This window comes from Loxodonta africana, chromosome 18 (genome assembly GCF_030014295.1).
Source record: "Loxodonta africana isolate mLoxAfr1 chromosome 18, mLoxAfr1.hap2, whole genome shotgun sequence".
In the NCBI taxonomy this organism is placed as follows: Eukaryota; Metazoa; Chordata; class Mammalia; order Proboscidea; family Elephantidae; genus Loxodonta; species Loxodonta africana.
In genome coordinates, this window is record NC_087359.1 from 61,250,808 (window position 1) to 61,273,116 (window position 22,309).

The window sequence follows — 22,309 nt, forward strand, 5'->3', positions numbered from 1 at the left end:
TATGTTATTTCCCTTAATCCCCGCTACAGCCCTATGAGATGAATGGTGATACCCCACTTTACAGGCCAGAAAAATGAAACTCAGAGAAATCAAACAACTTGTTCTAAATTATACAGTTACTAAGTGGTGAAGACTGAATTTGGATCCAGGCTTGGGTGACTCCAAAGATCATGCTCTATCCACTATGTTACACAGCATTAACTAGTCAAAGCATCTAATTTTACAGATAAAGAACTAAAACGTATAAAAGTAAAGTGGATTGCCTGAGGTCCAATAGCAAGACCAGAACTCAGTTCTTACAATTCCACATCCACTAAGCTACTCTTAGCACAAAACCAGCTCCAGGACTGGGGAGGGGAGAAGAAGGCATGGAAACCTCTGACTACCTAGAATGTAGTGAGTAGAATTACAAATGTAACATTACGTGGAATTAAGCTGAAAGTTTTCCAGCCATGCTCAGGACACGAAAAAAAAAGAAAGAAGAAAACTCATGTCTCTTGAGCATCCACTATGTGTCAGGCCTGAAGTAAAGCACTTTTACATGTATCATCTGATTTAATTCTTATGACTCACCGGGGATCAGTCCCATTCTCACAGAAGAGGAAAAAGCAGTTGAGAGAGATGACAGAACTCATAAGAGGGAGAGTGGGTATTCAAACTGAAGTCTAACTCCAAAACCCAAGTTTTCTTCTTTCCTCAAAGCTCCTTTCTGTGAGCTTCAACAGGTGTAATTCCATTGTCTTTTGATGTCAGAGCAAAAGAAACTAAGATTGTTTAAAACCATAGGCTTTGGTCTTCTTATACTGGGGGGAGGAGGAGGAGGGAAAGTGTTTAGTATGCTCAGAACGCTAAGGAAAAGTGATGTATTTGACTGAACAACAATGTGAGGGGTCATTCTGTTATTCCAGCGATTGAAAACGTAGGGGAAGTCCAGCGGGCAGGAATCATCTTTTTCCGGATCATGCTGCAGGAGCTGCAGGAAAGCATCCGACTGCTTAACTCCATAGACTTTGTGTCGCTGCTCATTTATGATCATAAACTTCTAACAGAGCAGAAATCTTTTCAAGGCTCATCTGGCCAGCCCCAGGACGCTGAAGCCAACACAAACCTAGTGCGTGACATCCTGATGGGGGTTATCTTGTTCTTTCATCCAGAGTTGGAATTCTCAAGTGACTTTGAAGATTGGGATAAGTGTAAACTGGTAAGTGTTTTGTTTAGGTACTTTTTTTTTTTTTTTAAGATTTTGTGCACTTAATTTTTTCAGAGCAGTTTTAAGTTTACAGAAAACTTGGGCAGAAAGTACAGAGTTCCCATATACCCTCTCTGCCCTCTGTACAGTTTCTCCTGTTATTAACATCTTGCATGAGTGTGGTACATTTGTTACAATTGATGAACCAATTAATGTCTATTGATACATTATTACTAACTAAAATTTATAGTTTACATTAGGGTTCACTCTTTGGTTTAATAAACGCGTAATGTAATTGACCCACCATTACCATATCATGCAGAATGGCTTCATTGCCCTTAAAATGCCCTGTGCTCCAACTACTCATCCTTCATCCCTTCCTCCCAACCCCTGGCAACCATTGATCTTTTTACTGTCTGTATAGCTTTGCCTTTTCCAGAATGTCATATAGTTGGAATCATGTAGCATTTATATAGTAGCTTTTCCAGCCTGGCTTCTTTCACTTAGCAATATGCATTTACAGTTCCTCCAAGTTTTTTTGTAGTTTGATATTTCATTTCACTCTGTCACTCAATAATACTCCATTGTATGGATGTAGCACAGTTTGTCCACTCACCTACTGAGGGACATCTTTGTAGCTTCCAACTTTTGGAATTATGAATAAACATTTGTGTACAGGTTTTTGTGTGGAGATAAGTTTTTAACTCATTGGGATAAATACCTAGGAGCACAATGTAAGTACTCTTTTAATGGAAGAATAACCTACACAGCTTTAAACGTACAAGTTATAATTGCACAAATCCGAAGGGTAGAAAGCAAAGAATTTTCACACAATGAATAGATCCGTGTAACCAGGACCTAGATCAAGAAATAGGACATTAGCAGCATCCCTAAAGCCTCCTTTGTGCCCTCTCCCATGCCCCCCGCATACACACACACCAAAGATGACCACCATCCTGACTTCTACCAATAAAGATTGCTTTTGCCTGCTTTAAATTTTCTACGAATAGAACTATGTAAGCTGGTTGACTGGGCACTGTATTTCTACTTGCTGGTGGCCCCGTAACCTTTCTTTCATTCTTTGTTCACAGTACGTTAACAGATACTTAGTTGAGAATATTTGTACCTTTGATCCAACTTCTAGCAACGTGCAAGTTAATTTACAGCTCATTGATGGCTATATCAGAGGTAAATTTCCGCTTAATTAGGGTCTAGATCTATACCAATAACAATAGAAGTCAGTTGCAGTTCAGAGGTGTTTATTGAAATAAAGCAAGTGGCTCATAAATTTAGTTAGAAAATTTTTTTTTCTGATTATAAGCCTGCCTAAATATACTGCATTTCCCAAAGTCAATATCTACGGTACACATATGAGAATTCAAAAGCACATCTTTCTCCCACTTATTGACTCAATTTGTATTACTCATAAAAAGATGCGTAGGGGTTGCAGTGAGGATAGGGAGCAAGTACGTTAAGCAAAAGGGCTATTATTATCTTTAGTTTCAATAAATAACTAAAGAAAATAAAACATTCTGAGTCTACATAGACTAGTAGTGTAGGCTTTTTGGTAGAGGTGATTGAGCAGTGAGGTTCCCAAGCTGGAGAAGGCCATAAGCTCTTGGCCACAGAGAGTATTACATATAAATGTAAATATACATATGCAAGCACACGTTTCTCCACTGGTGTATATTCTCCCACCAGAGGCTTCAGGCTGTGTGTGTGAGTGGTTCAGTAAGGAATTTTAAGTTTGTTTCTTCTTTGTTACTTATGAAAAAATAATCATTAATTGGGAAAATTATTACATAAAAATTGTTCCCTTAGACCAGACTTAATGGTCTGACTGAGACTAGAGGGACCCCAGAGGTCATGGTCCCCAGACCTTTCTGTTAGCCCAAGACTGGAAACATTCCCAAAGCCAACTCCTCAGACAGGGATTGGACTGCACTGTAAGACAGAAAATGATACTGATGAGGAGTGAGCTTCTTGGCTCAAGTAGACAGATGAGACTATGTGGGCAGCGTCTGTCTGGAGGCGAGATGAGAAGGCAGAGGGGGACAGGAATTGGTTGAATGGCCATGGGGAATACAGGGTAGAGAGAAGGAGTGTGCTGTCTTGTTAAAGGGAGAGCAGCTAGGAGTACATAGTTGTATATGAGTTTTTGTATGAGAGACTGGCTTGATTTGTAAACTTTCACTTAAAGCACAATAATTAAAAAAAAATAATTGTTTCTTCAACCTCTCCCTCTAGTCCCCACTATCTGTGTCAGAAGGGGCCAGAACCATGTTAGGGGGGCCAGAACCAGAGAGACTTCTTGGACAGGAGGAAGGAAAAGGCAACCCAGGGAAAGACAAGCACACTCCTCAGGGTGTTCGTGGCAGTGGAAGCATGTAACCCGGTGGTGGCAGAGCAGTGAGGCAAGGATAAGGTGGACGAATGAGAGAGAGGTCTTCTGGCCTAGGAACGTGACATACTCTGAGAAGTTTGGGAGTGCTAGAGAATCAGAGAAAACACAAAATTGAGATAAAAGTTAGCATGAGTTAATGTGGGACATGAGTGAAGCGAGTAGAGATTAGGATTCTAATTTGAAATGGAGCTTCCACAGTAGCCCTGGGCTGATTCACATGGGGCCTCTGAATTCATAGGTTTTACAGACATAACTTCTTCTGAGGTGCTATTTAAGGGAAACAATAACAATAGCAACAACGACAACAAATAATGAGAGTTTTTTAAATTAAGAAATCCCCAATGGTGTAGTGGTGAAGTGCTACAGCTGCTAACCAAACGGTCGGCAGTTCGAATCTGCCAGGCGCTCCTTGGAAATTCTGTGGGGCAGTTCTACTTTGTCCTATAGGGTTGCTATGAGTCGGAATCTACTCAACGGCACTGGGTTTGGTTTTTTGGTTTTATACTTGCTCACTGAGGTCTTAAAAACCCAGAAGAAATGTTTTCTACATCCTTGCCCCAGCCTGCCTAACCTCCAGGCTCAGCCTCACCTAGTTGCTGCTTTTCTCTTTGGAGTGGATTTAGCCCCCACCATATGTGATCAGTCTGTCTGATTAATACTGTCTGATTCCATTGGCCCAGAGCCAAGCCCTGCTGCCAGCGTCCCTTGTGTCCTCCTGATGCTCTGTTTCTTGGGCTAGGACTCAGGCAATGACCAGTGTCCAGTCCAACTGCTCTGTCAGGTGGGAACTGGGAGCTGAGGAGCAGGCCCCTCTACTCTCCGCCTTGCAGGTATGTACAGGAATTGGCTCTCAACCCTTAATAAGCCCACCTCTAGCCACTGGAAAGGCCCAAGGCATCTTCTATGGCATTGTACCAATGCCTCAGTGGAGTCTCATCAGGCTACACCTCCAATTTGCCTAGCAAAAGTACCTCCTGATGTCATCTACACCTCCTTTGTTTCAGGACTCACACAAATTTCTATTTCTCTGCTTGCCCCCACTTTGAACTCTCCTTGCTGAGCAGCCTTGACCTCCAACATTGGCCACCACTTTCTGTTTTCCAACAGTGTCCTCAAGTGGCAGGAATTCAAGCTGCAGTTAACAGAGCCCACTCAGCCGGAAGCCAATAGTCAAATCTTGCAGCAATCAAGAAACTTCATAGGCCACCGAGATACCAGGCCACCCTCTCTCTTTCAGCTTGCAATTTTATCAGGAAATTCTAAGCTCCTTGCTTGGAGTGAGGGAATGGAACCCTATGGGGTACTCTTCTGTTTGTGCAGAAGTAGAGGAGTCCCCTGGCAGGGCAATCTGCTGCTTAAAGTTTACCCAAGACTTCTAGCAGCCTTAAGTGAGGCCCATATTCAACAACCCCACCCAGTATGAAATACCATCAACAGTATCTGTAGGTTCTGCCTGGGATGGGGAGGAAGAGCTAGACTATGTAGCATGGCCCTTAACCCACCAAGCCCACCAAACTAATGATTTTGGCAAGAAAGAATTAGGGTTGGTGATGTGCCCACACTTTCTTAGGGCTTCTGCTGCCAACTCTCACCCCACTTCACCCTAGTACATTTGTAGAAAGGGGTATTTATATTCTGGTAGAACTCCAGGCAGCTATGTTCTGCCTTTAGATTGAGACAGTCATCTATGTAAGATTGGTAGACACCTTTGTTCAGCAGGCCTGGCTTCCCAAAGCCGTGCCCTTGCACATGAATGCTGTTGACATACTTCCCTGTGGGAGACTCAGTGATGCCAATGACCTCTCCCAGGCAGCTGTGCCTGAATAGCCTGCTATCCTCTGTCACTTCTGCATAAAGTACCCCTAATAGCTGGCCTTGTCTACCAAGAGACCCCATGACCTGACTACCTTCTCAAGGATTCACGCTACTCACTCTGTTTTTGGACCTCTGCGACCAGACTTGCCTGGTCTTTCTGTTCCATTCCCTCCATGTTCCTTGTCCCCTCCCAGGGAGTTTGAATAGATGTAGCTTGCAGGGAAATGTTCGCAGACCTAGAGGAAAGAAGAGCTGTTCTTCACTGCAAGTGTGACCAGAGTCACTTTGATGCTTAGAACCTGTGTTCCCACCAAGTGGCCATATTTCCTCCCCAAGCCTAAATCTGAAGGTCTGCAAGTCCATGGACAGTGGTGTCAGTAGGAGTCCCCCAGGCTTGCCACTTCTCTTGCAAGGGCCTAGGCTGTTTCTCTGCCAGAGTAGCCAGGACCTCAATTCCATTACTATATATAAAGAAACCACTAGCTTCCTGAATAAAGCACCACCATGGTCCTACTTAAAATGTGTGGCCTTGGACAGTTATTAGCCTCTATGAGACTCAGTTTTTTTAATCTGTAAAACAGGGATAATAATAGTACCTGCCTCAGAGGGCTGCTGTAAGGATTAATGCAGCATGTATGTATATATGATATGATGTGTGTAAAAGCACGGTGCCTGACAAAAAGTAAATGCTTATAAATATTAGCTCTTATCATCCAAGCAGAGGTGGTGGCAAGAGCAGTAAAGAGGCTGGGCTTCCCATTATGCCAAGGAACAAAGGGGATCATTGTTCCTAAACGCTTTGTACAATAGTTAAATCTCCTTCGATTTTAAATTGTGAAGTCTTCCAACGGTAGCTATTGAATTAAGAGAAACAACTAAAAGTGGCTTTACTTGTCTAGGTAATATCACTGCTGCTTTGATATCTAATTAAAGGTTTTTAAAAATCATTTTAGTGAGGATATTTTTCTATTTAAGGGAAATATATATTACAGATTCCCTTGTGTCTTGGTTATCTAGTGCTGTCATAATAGAAATACCACAAGTGGATGGCTTTAACAAAGAGAAATGTATTTTCTCACAGTCTAGTAGGTTCTAAGTCCAAATTCAGGGCATCGGCTCTGGGAGAAGGCTTTCTCTCTCTGTTGGCTCTGGAGGAAGGTCCTGGTCCTCAATCTTCCCCTGGTTGAGGAGTTTCTCAGGCGCAGGGACCCCGTGTCCAAAGGAAGCGCTCTACTCCTGGACCTGCTTTCTTGGTGGTGTGAGATCCCCAACTCTCTACTTGCTTTCCTTCCCTTTTATCTCTTGAGAGATAAAAGGTAGTGCAGGCCCCACCCCAGGGAAACTCCCTTTTGGATCAGGGAGGTGACCTGGGGAAAGGTGGTGTTACAATCCCACCCTAATCCTTTCAACATAAAATTACAATCACAAAATGAAGGACAACCACACAATACTGGGAATCATGGCCTATCCAAGTTGACACGTATTTTTTGGAGGACACAATTTAATCCATGACACCTTGACACTCATATTGTTTTCCCTTTCAGTGAATGTGAAAACAATCTTTTACCCAGAAAGGATTTTTAAAATTATATTTTTTATCAAAGTAGTTTAAAAGGTCAAATAGAACTAAAACTAACAAGAGTCCCTTACCCATCACCTCTCTCCCTTCCCACTCTCCTCAGTTCCCTCAACCAGAGGAAGCCCTTTTGGACTCTTTCAGCTGTTTCCTCTGGCATTTGCACATGTCTACATTTCTAATATTGTGCACGTATCTCTATCTTTTGATTCATCAGTTTTAAACCTTGTCAATCTATTTTCTGTTTCAGTAGGTGAAGAGTTAGCTCTGTTACCACCATTCCCACTTCTTTTCTTGCCCCATCCTCCCTGTATAGTTATATTACTATTGGGGTTAAATCAAAATGCAATATTTACATGATTTTGCTTTGCAACTATTACCCACAGCTGAGCGTTGTAGTATATTTTGATTGCTCCTTTATTTTTTGTTCTTTTCCTGAAGCAAATAATTGCCTTTTTAAAAAAAAATTGCTTAATTTTCTTTGTACTCTTAGATAATTCTTCCCACCTCTTCTGTTTGCCTCTCCAAACATTTTCCTATAAGGTCCACTCTATTAAGTAATTTTTTAGTTCCAATTTCTTTTTTTTTTTTTTTTCGTGACGCCTTCCCTGCTGGGTATCTCAATTCTCTTTCAATCTGGGGTTTCCCCCCACTCTCTAGATCTGCTGCTCAGCTGCATTCCTGAGACTCATTTGCCCCTAGCCTAGGAATCTTGGTTCATTCTTTCTTGGTCCACTCTCTTGTTTTGAGATAGCGTATTTCCCGTTTTCTGAAAAAGTGGTACCTAAATGATAAATAATCTGGGGGGACTTTTTATATCTGAAAATTTTTTTATTCAACCGTCATACCTGATTTGTAGTTTGCCTGGGAATAGAATTTTGAAGACCTTGTGCCATTTAAAAAAGAACTTTTTTTCTTATTGTGCTTTAAGTGAAAGTTTACAGCTAGCTCAAGTTAGTTTCTCATACAAAAATTTATACACACATTGTTATGCAACCCTAGTTGCTCTCCCGATAATGTACACTCCTCCTTTCCACCCCAGATTTCCTGTGTCCATTCAACCAGCTCCTATCCCTTTCTACCTTTCTCGCCTCCAGACAGGAGCTGACCATTTAGTCTCATGCATCTACTTGAACTAAGAGGCACACTCTTCACAAGTATCATTTTATATCTTATAATCCAGTCTATTCTTTGTCTGAAGAGTTGGCTTCAGGAATGGTTTTAGTTCTGGGTTAACCGATAGTCCAGGGGCCATGTCTTCCAGGGTTCCTCCAGTCTCAGCCAGACCATTAAGTCTGGTCTTTTTACTAAAATTTGAGCTCTGCACCCCACTTTTCTCCTGCTCTGTCAGAGACTCTTTGTTGTGTTCACTGTCAGGGCAGTCATTGGTATAGCCGGGCACCATCTAGTTCTCCTGATCTCAGGCTGATGGAGTCTCTGGTTTATGTGGCCCTTTCTGTCTCTTGGGCTCATAATTACCTTGTGTCTTTGGTATTCTTCATTCTCCTTTGCTTCAGGTGGGTTGAGAGCAATTGATGCATCTTACAGGGCCGCTTTCTAGATTTTAAGACAGCAGACGGCACTCACCAAAGTGGAATCCAGAATGTTTTTTTAATAGATTTTATTATGCCAATTGACCTAGATGTCCCCTGAAACCATGGTCCCCAAACCACCCGCCTCTCCCCTGCTACTCTGGCCTTCAAAGCGTTCGTTTTTTTCAGGAAACTGCTTTTGGTTTAGTCCAGTTATGCTGACTTCTCCTGTATTGTGTGTTGTCTTTCCCTTCACCTAAAATAGTTCTTGTCTACTATCTAATTAGTGAATACTTCTCTCCCTCCCTTCCTCCCCGCTCTTGTAACCATCAAAGTATATTTTCTTCTCTGTTTAAACTATTTCTTGAGTTCTTATAATAGTGGCCTCATACAGTATTTGTCCTTTTGCAACTGACTAATTTCACTCAGCATAATGCCTTCCGGATTCCTCCATGTTATGAAATGTTTCACAGATTCATCATTGTTCTTTATCGATGTGTAGTATTTCATTGTGTGAATATATCATAATTTATTTATCCATTCAACCATTGATGGGCACCTTGGTTGCTTCCAACTTCTTTCTAGTTTAAACAGTGCTGCAGTGAACATGGGCGTGCATACATCTGTTCTTGTAAAGGCTCTTATTTCTCTAGGATATATTGCAAGGAGTGGGATTGCTGGATCCTGTGGTAGTTCTATTTATAGCTTTTTAAGGAAGCGCCAAATCAATTTCCAAAGTGATTGTACCATTTTACATTCCCACCAGCAGTATATAAATATTCCAGTCTCTCTACAACCTAACATTTATTATTTTGTGTTTTTTGGATTAATGCCTGCCTTGTTGGAGTGAGATGGAATCTCATTGTAGTTTTGATTTACATTTGTCTAAAGGCTAATGATTCTTTGGGTGAAGGGAAAGACAACACTCAATACAAGGAAGGTCAGCCTAATTGGACTGGACTAAAAGCAAAGAGGTTTCCGGGATAAAATGAAAGCTTCAAAGGTCAGCGGAGCAGGGGCTGGGGTCTGGGGAACTTGGTTTGAGGGGACTTCTAAGTCAATGGGCAAAATAATTCTATTATGAAAACATTCTGCATCCCACTTTGAATTGTGGCGCCTGGGGTCCTAAATGCCAACAAGCAGCCATCTAAGATACATCAATTGGTCTCAACCCACCTGGAGCAAAGGCAAAGGAAGAACACCAAGGTCACACGACAACTAAGAACCCAAGAGACAGAAAGGGCCACATGAACCAGAGACCTACATTATCCTGAGACCAGAAGAACTAGTTGGTTCCCGGCCACAATCGATGTCTGCCCTGTCAGGGAGCACAACAGACAACTCCTGAGGGAGCAGGAGACCAATGGGATACAGATCCCAAATTCTCATAAAAAGACCATACCTAATGGTATGACTGCGACTAGAGGAATCCCAGAGACAATGCTCCCCAGAACTTCTGATGGCACAGGACAGGAACCATCCCCGAAGACAACTCATCAGGCATGAAAAGGACTGGTCAGTGGGGGGGATAGAGATGCTGATGAAGAGTGAGCTAATTAAATCAGGTGGACACTGGAGAGTGTGATGGCAACTCTTGACTGGAGGGGGGATGGGAAGATAGAGAGAGAGGGAAGATGGCAAAATTGGCACGAAACGAGAGACTGTAAGGGCTGACTCAATAGGGGGAGAGCAAGTGGGAGAAGGGAGTAAGATGTATGTAAACCTACATGTGACAGACTGATTGGAATGGTAAATGTTCACTTGAAGCTTAATAAAAATTAATTAAAAAAAAAAAAGCTAATTATTGTGAGCATTTCCTCATGTATCTGTTAGCTACCTGAATGTCTTCTTTAGTGAAGTGTCTGTTCATATCCTTTGCCCATTTTTTAATTGGGTTATTTGTCTTTTTGTAGTTGGGCTTTTGCAGTATCATGTAGATTTTAGAGATCAGACGCTGATTGAAAATGTCATAGCTAAGAACTTTTTCCCAGTCTGTAGGTTATCTTTTTACTCTTTTGTTGATGTCTTTGGATGAGCATAGGTGTTTGATTTTTAGGACCTCCCAGTTATCTAGTTTCTCTTCTGCATTGTTAGTACTATTTCGTATACCGCTGTGCCACGTATTAGGGCTCCTAGCGTTGTCCCTATTTTTTCTTGCATGATCTTTATTGTTTTAGATTTTATATTTAGGTCTTTGATCCCTTTTGAGTTAGTTTTTGTGCATGGTGTGAGATATGGGTCTTGTTTCATTTTTTTGCAGATGGATATCCAGTTGTATCACCACCATGTATTAAAAAGACTGTCTTTTCCCCCATTTAACTGACTTCGGACCTTTGTCAAATATCAGCTGCTCACATGTGGATGGATTTATGTCTGGATTCTCAATTCTGTTCCATTGGTCTATGTATCTGTTGTTGTACCAGTACCAGGCTGTTTTGACTACTGTAGCAGTATGATATGTTCTAAAATCAGGTAGTGTGAGACCTCCACTTTTTTCCTCTTTCTCAGTAATGCTTTACTTATCCAGGGCCTCTTTCCCTTCCATATAAAGTTGGTGATTTGTTCCTCCATCTCATTAAAAAATGTTGCTGGGATTTGGATTGGAATTGCACTGTATCTATAGCTTGCTTTTGGTAGAATAGATATTTTTACAGTGCTGAGTCTTCCTATCCATAAGCAAGGTATGTTTTTCCACTTATGTAGGTCTTTTATGGTTTCTTGCGGTAGTGTCTTGTAGTTTTCTTCATATAACGGTCCTTTATATCTCTGGTAAGATTTATTCCTAAGTATTTTATCTTCTTGGCGGCTACTGTAAATGGTATTGATTTGGTGATTTCCTTTTTGATGTTCTCTTTGTTGGCGTAGAGGAATCCAAGTGATTTTCTTATGTTTATCTTGTATCCTGATACTCTGCTGAACTCTTCTATCAGTCTCAGTAGTTTTCTTGAGGATTCTTTAGGGTTTTCTTTGTATAAGAGCATGTCATCTGCAAATAGAGATGTTTTTACTTCTTCCTTACCAATCTGGATGCCCTTAATTTCTTTACCTAGTCTAATTGCTCCGGCTAGGACCTCCAGAACAATGTTGAATAAGAGTGGTGACAAAGGGCATTCTTGTCTGGTTCCCGTTTTCACGTGTGGCCTACTTTTTTTTTAAAGATATAACTCATATACCATAAATGTCGCTACTTTAAAGGGCATAATTGAGTGGCTTTTAGTATAGTCACAAGGTTGTACAACCATCACCACTATCTAATCCCAGAACATTTTCATCATTCCAAAAAGAAACCTTTTACCTATTGGCAGTTGCTCCCCATTCTTCCCTCTCCCCAGCCTGGCAACCACTAATCTACTTTCTGTTTCTATATACTTGCCTATTCTGGATATTTCACATAGATGGAATCATAAAATACGTGGCCTTTTGTTTCTAGCTCCTTTCACTTAGATTAATGTTTTCGAGGATCATCCATGTATACATTCTTCGTTTTCTTCTGGTTAATATCCGTTGTAAGATATACCACACTTTGTTTATCCATTCATCAATTGATGGACATTTGGGTGGTTTCCACTTTTTGGCTAGTATAATTAATGCTGCTATGAACAGTCATGTACACATTTTTGTGTGGACATATATTTTCCGTCATCTTCGATAAATGCCTAGGATTGGAATTGCTGGGTTGTATAGTAACTCTGTGTTTAACTTTTTGAGGAATTAGCCCCATTGTCTTTTAATTTCCAGGATTGCTGTTGAGAAGTCTGAAGACTTTCAGGTTTCCAATCTTGTGCCTGTGACCGTTTTTGTTGTTTTTTGTTTGTTTTTCTCTAGAAACTTGTAGACTCACTCCTTTATCCCCAGGGCTGTGAAATTTTATAATGATATGCCTTGATTTGGGTCTGTTTTTATCCATTGATCTGGTACTCACTGCACATTTTCACTTGTGAAACTCAGTTCCTTCAGTCCTGCACGATTTGCATCACAGCATCCAGGTTGCTACATCTGGCTGTGCAATTTGTAAACCGCACAAGGGTGCTCTGCTGAAGAGGTGAACAAGGGCTGAGATCTAACCCAGACTGCATTCACTAAACTGTGTGTCGTAGCTTGAGGCTGTTTGTGTGGAGGAGGGAGCATCTTTTTTTCTCACACAAAAACATTCTGCTCACCAAGCTGTGTGCCTACAGTGTGCATTCACTCATGGTAGGTGTCTTTTTCTCACATACACAATGGTGCTGTACAGCCTGGTGATGGCCCTGTCTTTTCTGTACCCTTTTTGTAACTCCTATTATTCAGACATTAGATGTCCTAGATTCAGTCTTCAAAATTCCTACATTTTCTCTCTGATTTTCTATGCCTTTGTCTCTTTGCCTCACTTTTTGGGGGATCCTCTTAACCTTATCTACTAATCCTATTGAAGTTTTTGTTTCTAAGAGCTTTTTGTTGTTTTCTAAATATTTGATTTCTACAGCATCTTGTTCATATTTCACAGATGCAATGACTTATCTCACTGAGGGTATTAATGATAATTGTTCTTTCAAGGTTTTCTTCCCCCTGTTGTTTCTCTGCTTCCTTGTTTCTGCTTTAGTGTTTTGGTCTCTATTTCTCCTGTTAGAGGTTTTCTTCAGTTGTCTGGTAACCTTTGTTTATATTTAAGAATGGGGAAAGTAAAAAGTAAATTGAAAGCTCTGTGGTATAAATGGGCTCCACTGTGGGGTGATCTGATGACCTTCGTCGGGGGAACCTCCTGCATTTGTGTCTCTAAGTCCTTCATTTTGGGCTATCAGGTTCCTTAGAGAAGATTCTTCCAGTCCCCTGCTTGGAGCAGAAATCCCTGGCTCCAATGCTCTGGGCACTTCCTGGGGAGAACGATATGGGGGTCTCAATATTCAGCATTCAATATACGTATTCTCCCTGTTTTCAGTATGGTGCTTTCCTCTCAACTGGGTCTCTTGTCCCCCAATCCACAGACTTTCTACCTTCCCCTTTCCAAGGAATAAATTTTTAAGGTTCAGGAGTATAAGTTGTCCAGTGGTATGTTGTGGGGAAGATTTTCTAGGAATCTCATTCTTTCTTTAATAGCTTTAACATCGTGAGCAATTTGAGGATTCCAGGATATACGTTAGATTGGTTCTAGGCTTTCTCCACTGCTGGTTTAGGATTCAGCTTTCTCCTGTGGGATGTTAATTACTATTCCTTCATCTGCTTTTACTTCAGAAATTTTGTTACTTTGTTCTTCCACTCAACAAAAATTTCCTAAGTGCCAGGTGTATTCCAGGCTGTGTCCTATGCTCTTGGGATACAGTAGTGAACAAAATGGACCAAGATCCCTACCCTCGAGAAGCTTACATTTTAAAAGGGAGAGCAGATAATAAGCAATAAATATAATAAATAAATAAAACGGTAGAAAATAAATACTATTGGAGAAAGAAATAAGTGGAGCAGAGGAAGGCAGGGTATGGATGAGGCAAGCAAGAGGCCACGGGTTGCAGTTTTAAATAGAGTAATCACCAATCTTCTGTCAGTTTGTTGTACTGTGGTGGCCTGCATGTTGCTGTGATGCTGGAAGCTATGTCATCAGTATTTTAAATATCAGTGGGGTCATCCATGCTGGACAGGTTTCAGCTGAGTTTCCAGGCTAAGACAGACGAGGAAGAAGAACCTGGCAGGCTACTTCCGAAGCAATTGATCAGTGAAAACCTTTTGAACAGCAGTGGAACATTATCTGATACAGTGCCAGAAGATGAGCCCCTCAGACTGAAAGGTGCTCAAAATATGACTGGGGAAATGCTGTCTCCTCAAAGTAGAGTCAACCATAATGATGCGAGTGGAGTCAAGCTTTCAGGACCTTCATTTGCTGAGGTGGCACGACTTAAAATGAGAAGAAACAGCTGCAAACATCCATTAATAATTGCAACATGGAATGTACAAAGTATTAATCAAGGAAAAGTGGAAGTTGTCAAAACTGAAATGGAAAGCTTGAAGATTGATATCCTAGGCATCAGTGAAATGAACTGGTATTGGCTATTTTGAATCAGACAATCATATGAAAACCCTGGTGGCGTAGTGGTTAAGAGTTTGGCTGGTAACCAAAAGGTCAGCAGTTCGAATCCACCAGGTGCTCCTTGGAAACCCAAAGGGGCGGTTCTACTCTGTCATACAGGGTCGCTATGAGTTGGAATCGACTTGACTGCAACTGGTTTAGTTTTACTATGCTGGAAATGACAAACTGAAGAGGAATGGCATCACATTCATCATCAAAAAGAACATTTCAAGATCTATCCTGAAGTACAGCACTATCAGTGATAGGATAATACCCATACGCCTACAAGGAAGACCAGTTGATATGACTATTATTCAAATTTAAGCCCAACTACTAAGGTCAAAGATGAAGAAAATGAAGATTTTTACCAACTTCTGCGGTCTGAAATTGATCAAACATGCAATCAAGATATGTTGATAATTACTGGTGATTGGGATGCAAAAGTTGGAAACAAAGAAAAAGGATCAGTAGTTGGAAAATATGGCCTTGGTGATAGAAAAGATGCTGGAGATCACATGACAGAATTTGCAAGATCAGTGACTTATTCAGAGCAAATACCTTTTTTCAAAAACATAAATGGTGACTATACACATGAACCTCGCCAGATAGAATACACAGGAGTCAAACTGACTACATCTGTAGCTCAATATCATCAGTTAGAAAAAGGCCAAGACTGCAGAACAGACCATCAATTGCTCATATGCAAGTTCAAGTTGAAGCTGAAGAAAATTAGAGCAAGTCAACAAGAACCAAAGCATGACCTTGTGTATATCCCACCTGAATTTGGAGACCATCTCAAGAATAGATTTAAAGCATTGAATACTGATGATTGAAGACCAGACAAGTTGTGGAATGACATCAAGGACATCAACATGAAGAAAGCAAGAAGTCATTAAAAAGACAGGAAAGAATGAAAACGCCAGAATGGAAGTCAGAAGAGACTCTGAAATTTGCTCTTGAATGCTGAGTGGCTAAAGCAAAAGGAAAAAATGATGAAGGAAAAGAGTTGAACAGAAATTTTCAGAGGACAGCTCAAGAAGACAAAATAAAGTATTATAATGAAATGTGCAAAGACTTGGAATTAGAAAACCAAAACAGAAGAATGCATTTGGCATTTCTCAAGCTGAAAGAACTGAAGAAAAAATTCAAGCCTCAATTGTAATAATGAAGGATTCTACAGGGAAATTATCAAAGGATGCAGAAAGCATCAAAAGAAGGTGGAAGGACTACACAGAGTCACTGTACCAAAAAGAATTGTTCAACATTCAATCATTTCAGGAGGCAGAATATGATCAAGAACTGATGGTAATGAAGGCAGATGTCCAAGTTTAATGAAGGCATTGGCAAAAAAAAAAAAAAAAAAGGCTCCAGAAATTGACGGAATACTAATTGAGATGTTTCAATAAATGGATGCAGCGCTGGAGGTACTCATTCATCTATGCCGAGAAATTTGGAAGACAGCTACCTGGCCAACTGACTGGAAGAGATTCATATTTGTGCCCATTCCAAAGAAAGGTGATCTAAGAGAATACAAAAATTGTCAAACAATATCATTAATATCACACACAAGTAAAATTTTGCTGAAGATTATTCAAAAGCAGTACAGAGACAGGGGACAGCCAGAAATTTAAGCCAAATTCAGAAAAGGCTGTGGAACTAGGGATATCACTGCTGATTTCAGATGGATCTTGGCTAAAAGCAAAGAATACCAGAAAGATGTTTACCTTTGTTTTATTGACTCTGCAAAGGCATTCAACTGTGTGGATCATAACTAGTTATCAATAACATTGCAAAGAATGGGAATTCCAGAACACTTAACTGTGCTCATGAGGAACCTGTACTTAGACAAAGAGGCAGTGGTTCCAACAGAACAAGGGGATACTGTGTGGTGTAAAGTCAGGAAGGGTGTGCATCAGGGTTGTACCCCATACTTAGTCACTTTGTATGTTGGGTACATAATCTGAGATGCCAGACTATATGAAAAAGAATGCGGCATCAGGATTGGAGGAAGACTCGTTAACAACCTGCGATATGCAGATGACACAGCCTTGCTTGCTGAAAATGAAGAGGACTTGAAGCACTTACGGATGAAGATCAAAGACCACAGCCCTCAGTATGGATTACACCTCTTCATAAAGAAAACAAAAATCCTCACGACTGGACCAGTAAACATCATCATGATAAATGGAGGAAATATTGAAGTTTTAAGGATTTCATTTTACTTGGAGCCAGAATCACTGCCCACAGAAACAGAAGCCAGGAAATTGACTTATTGCATTGGGCAAATCTGCTACAAAATCATGTTAGAAAGCAATGATGTCACTTTGAGGACTAAGGTGCACCTGACCCAAGCAATGGTATTTTCAATTGCCGCATATACATATGAGAGCTGGGCAATGAATAAGGAAGACCAAAGAAGAATTTACACCTTTGAATTCTGCTGTTGGCAAAGAATATCAAGTATAGCATGGGCTGCCAGAAGAACAAACAAATCTGTCTTGGAAGAAGTACAGCCAGAATGCTCCTCAGAAGCACGGATGCCAAGACCTCGTCTCATGTACTTTGGACGCGCTGTCAGGGAATCGACTTAACAGCAATGGGTTTGATTATATATATCCTAACAGTTAAAGTGTATCCTGACCGTTTGGATGTGGGATGAGAAAGGAACAGAGGAGCCAGGGTTTACTCCATGGTTTTGGGAGGACGGAGTGGTCATCGACTGAGATGAAGAGCACTGTGTGTGCGGCAGGCTTTGGAGGAGATGAACCATTTCAGTTTTGACATGTTGAATTTGAAATGTCAACTAGACATTCAAGTGGGGATGCAAATAGGTAGGTAGATAAGTAAATCTAGAATTTTGGAGGGAGGTCTAGGCAGTAGCTATACATTTGGAATTTGTCTTAGGCTGAGTTCTCAAGTAAAGCAAAGTCAATGAAGCTTATATGTATAAATGCATAGAGAGAGATTTATCTCAAGGAAATGGCTCACATGGTTGTGGAGGCTGGCAAGTCCCAATCCATGGGTCAGGTGTCAGGCTGGAGGCTTCTCCCAGTTTACATGGTTGCAGGGCCCTATCAACCCACAATTGGCGGGTCAGATGGTAGGCCATTGTCTCATGGGGCTGCAGAAGCTGGTGAAGCCCAAAATCAGCAAGCCAGATGACAGATTCAAGTCCTAAGAACCAGAGGGCAGGTGATGACAAGTCAGATGCAGGATCCAGAGAAAGGGAGTGCCTCGTCAGAGCATCCATATATATATGGGATGCAGGTCACACCCTCAATGAAACTCCCCTTACATCAGATACTTGAGTAAGGTGGTGACATGAGAAAGGGTGTGACTTGAGGAAGGCTGTGACTTGAGTCATGCCCTTTAGTAAGGGTGTAACTCAAGATACATCCCACACTAATCCTGCCTCATTAACATATGAAGGTTTAGGGTTTACAACAAAGAAAATGAAGGATAATTACACAATACCATAAAATGGAGGAGAATTACATGAGATCACAAAATGGAGGACAATTATATAACACTGGGGCTCATGGCCTAGCCAAGGTGACACATAACATTAACTATCACAGGGTTTGTTAGTGAATAAATGATTTGCATAACCGAGATGGAATTACCAAGGGAATACATATAGATGGAGAAAAAGAGAGTGCAAAGAACTGAGCCTGGGCTATGCCAATGTTAAGTTGCCTGGGAGAAGGGGAGGAACCAGCCAAGGAGTCTGAGAAAACCCAGGTAGGAGGAAAATATAGAGTATGTAGTATCCTGCAAGCCACATAAGAAAGAGTATCAAGGAGGAATTTGGTCAAGAAGTGATCAAATAAGCTGATCACAAAAAAGCCACTGACGGAAACCCTGGTGGCATACTGGTTAAGTGCTGCGGCTGCTAACCAAAAGGTCAGCAGTTCAAATCCGCCAGGTGCTCCTTGGAAACTCTATGGGGCAGTTCTACTCTGTCCTATAGGGTCGCTATGAGTCGGAATCAACTTGACGGCAACGAGTTTGGTTTTTATGGTTTGGTTGAATAGGCTTTCCAAGTCTGTAAATCCTTAAGCAAGCAGACTGCCACATCTTTCCCCTGTGAAGCCGCTGGTGGTTTTGAACTGCTGAACTTTCAGGCTCCAATAAGCTGATTCCAAAAACCCATTGCCATCAAGTCGGCTCTTACTCATAACAACCCTATAGGACGGAGTAGAACTGCTCCATAGAACTTCCAAGAAGCGGCTGGTAGGTTAGAACTGCCGATGTTTTTTGTTTGTTTGTTTTTTGCTCTACTTTAGATGAAGGTTTATAGAACAAATAACTTCTTATTGAATGATCAGTACAATATTGTTTTGTGACATTTGTTTCCAATGACGGAACATGTCAACACTCTCCCCTTCTCGACCTTGGATTCCCTATTACCAGCTTTTCTGTCCCTTCCTGCCTTCTCATCCTTGCCCCGGGGCTAATGTGCCCGTTTAGTCTCCTTTTGTTTTATGGGCCTGTCTAATCTTTGTCCAACTGGCAACCTTTTTGTTAGCATCCAAGCTCTTAACCACTGCACCACCAATAAGCTGACACTTCAAGTAAAATAAGGACTGAGAATTGACTGTTGAATTTAGCAATGTGGAGGTCATTGATGCCTAGACAAGAGCAGTTTGGGTGGAGAGACTGGGCAAAAAACCCTAACTGAAGTGAGTTTACGAAACAAAGGAGAGGAAACAATTATTTGAAGGTTTTGCTGCAAACGGAAGCAAGGAAATGGAGGGGGAAATGGGGTCAAGAGTCTTTTGTTTTAAAATGGGAGAGAGACCAACAGGTTAGATTCTGATTGGAATAATCCTGTAATAAGCAAAAAACTGACAATGTTGAAGAGATGCAGAAGAATCCCCGGAACAATGTCCTCAAGTAGAAGAGAGAGGGTGGGATTTTGTTAATCATAAATCCCTGTTTACCTGGAACAGTCCCAGTTTCTGCTTGTTCTCCTGGTGACCTATCTGGTTAGTTTCCCCTTTCTCTCTCAAGTGTCCCAGTTTGGACAATGAATTATATGACCAACCTAGACCTAGTACACATGTGGAGGAATTGAATTCTCATGGCAAGAGGGGAGAGTATGTGGCAGATGATGGCTGGTGGGTAGAGGTGTTGGTGGGAGTCTGTGGAAGTTGCCCTTTGATTGCTCCAGTTTTGACAGTGAAGTTGGAAGCGGGGTCATCGGCTAGAGTGAGAATGGGAGAGGAGGTGTTGGGGTTTTGAGGAGCGAGGAGTAGGACCAAAATACTGGTGTTTCCCTTTTCCTGATCTCCCCAACTTTGTAACCGATTTCTTCTTCTTCTCCTCCTCCTCCTCATCCTTCTTCTTCTTTAACTCCTTTATAGTGAATTTACTAGGCTTTTAGAAGGGAGCAAAACTGATGACTATTTAATCCATCTAGAAAAGGTGCAAATGGTTAAGGTGCTTGGCTACTAACTGCAAGGTGGGAGGTTGAGTCCACCCAGAGGCACCTTGGAAGCAAGGCCTTGTGATCTACTTCTGAAAAATGAGCCATTGAAAACACTATGGAGCTGACACACGTGGGGTTCCCATGAGTCGGAATTGATTTGGCAGCAACTGGTTTAGTGGTCACAGCAAATATGACTTCTCCTATAGGGTCGCTATGAGCCAGAATCGCCTCCACAGAAATGGGCTTGGTTTGGTTTTTTACCCACATAAAATCTGATTGGAATTCACACACACACACACACACACAGTTTTAAGTATATAATGTTACATGGATTCCCATCGTATCGTATGTGGCAGTAGTAAGGTTAAAAGAACTAGCGACGAAGGACAGAATACTCTGAAATGGTGCCAATTTGGGGTTAATTGTTATTTGAAAGGAGCAGTTACACTTTCACTTTTGAACTTGAAGCTTAAATACTTCATTCTTTTTGCTCTGAGCATTTTTGCTAATTGTCTATAATCCTCAAAAGGTTTAATTTAATTAATCCAGTATTAAAGCAGGAATCTGAAGACGGAGTTTCAGCTTAGAAATATCCTAGAATAGCCTAATGTCTCCAGGATAGTGAATTCCCTATGTGATTAAAAGTTTGATTAAACTAGAACCTACAAAATACCATAATAAATGTTTCTGAATTAATACGTCCACAAACTGATTCAAAGGACGAACAGCAATTCTTTATAGCTTAAATGTCTTCCAATAATTCACTATAGCCTTTGTCATGGCAAAGCAAAAGAGCATCATCTCTTATGGCTAGAAAAGAAATAGGGGTGCACGTGTTGGAAAGTCTGCAACTGGCTCTGCCGTCTGCCAAGCTGCTAAGATCTGGCATTTCTCCACCACAAGAGGGCAGTAGGGCCCAACAGTTAATGGGGAACGCGACAGACCGCCCTGCGGCCTCGTTAGAAGAATTATTACAGTCATTGTTAACACATCAATCTCTCATTGAAAGGGGCAGGGAAACAGGAACAACCTCCCAGACTGGTTCGGAGGTTCAGCCCCCGGTAACTGTAAGACAGGAAATAAGCAACTGGGGCTTGTCAAAGGGGGCGACTTGGGGACCCTCCCCCCCCGCCTCCGTGTCCTTGAATCACCGTGGAGATGGCAGACTTGCTTAATAATGGCTGCAGATAGGGGTCTGTTCATTTGGATGTTCAGATAAGAACACTGCGGCAGTCGTCAAAGGAACAGAGAGCTCTTAATGGGGATTCGGGAGCAGCAGAAAAAAAGCTGTGGGGAGCGGCAGAGCTTTTATATCCGAGTTAATTAGGACTGGTTTTAGGAGTGTCCTAGGGTGAACTTTAATTTAGATTCATAACATTGGAACAATAATAAAGAGAAACAACGTAATCTTTGGAAACCTGTATAATTTACTCTGTAAAGGTCCCAGGAAGCTAATTAATACAAAACCAAAACCAAGCCACTGCCGTCCAATCGATTCCTACTCACAGCGGCCCTATGGGACGGAATAGAACTGCCCCATAGGGTCTCCAAGGCTGTAAATAGTTACGGAGGCAGACTGCCACATCTTTCCCCCATGGAAGGGCTGGTGGATCGGAACTGCTGACCTTTCTGTTCGCAGCCAAGCACGTTAACCACTGCACCACCAAAAATTCGTTGCTGTCCAGCGGATTCCAACTCATAGAGACCCTATAGGACAGAGTAGGACTGCCCCATAGTGTTTCCAAGGATTGACCGGTGGATTTGAACTGCTGACTTTTGGTTAGCAGCCATAGCACTCAGCTACTGCGCTACCAGCGCCCAATAACGCTCGCTAATTAGTGCAAAGGAGGATCGATTGTAATAAATGCACCGTCAATGTTTTAAGCATGTATGTTGATTAGTTTAGCCCATAAAATGAGATGAATCGGGTATGTTAATGTGTTCTCATTACCGCCATCTGTTTTTTTTTATTCATAATTGCCCTATTGTTCCTGACCTATAATCTGGAAAGACTTTTAGTCTTTGAAAAACTTAATTCAATTATTCCATAATTTAATGTTGTTTAAGTTCAACATTTATTGAACACTTAGGATTGAGTGAGAAAAAACAGTGCCTATGTGTGTGTGTGTGTCAAAAGAGAAAGAATTTTGGAAAATTAATTGTACCCACGTTTTAAAGTCAACCTTAAAATGGAGACTTTGCGAATATTTTGTACATTTTATGTGCCTTTCTTACTCCGTATTATACTTTTTGCTATAGTTACACCTGCAAAGCCATAGGAAGACTAAACGTAGTTCAGAAAACCCTGTTCCTTCCTGTTGCTAGAAG

At 41.4% G+C, this 22,309-nt stretch overlaps 1 protein-coding gene across 1 annotated transcript in view; it reads left to right on the plus strand.

Annotated features, from left to right (window-relative positions):
• EFCAB5 (EF-hand calcium binding domain 5) overlaps window positions 1-22,309 on the plus strand; it is a 113,341-nt gene that overhangs the window by 84,449 nt on the left and 6,583 nt on the right. The window contains exons 18-19 of the mRNA XM_064270336.1: window positions 909-1,201; window positions 2,281-2,377. Of these exons, the coding sequence (XP_064126406.1) occupies window positions 909-1,201; window positions 2,281-2,377 (390 nt within the window). The remainder of the gene's footprint in view (window positions 1-908; window positions 1,202-2,280; window positions 2,378-22,309) is intronic.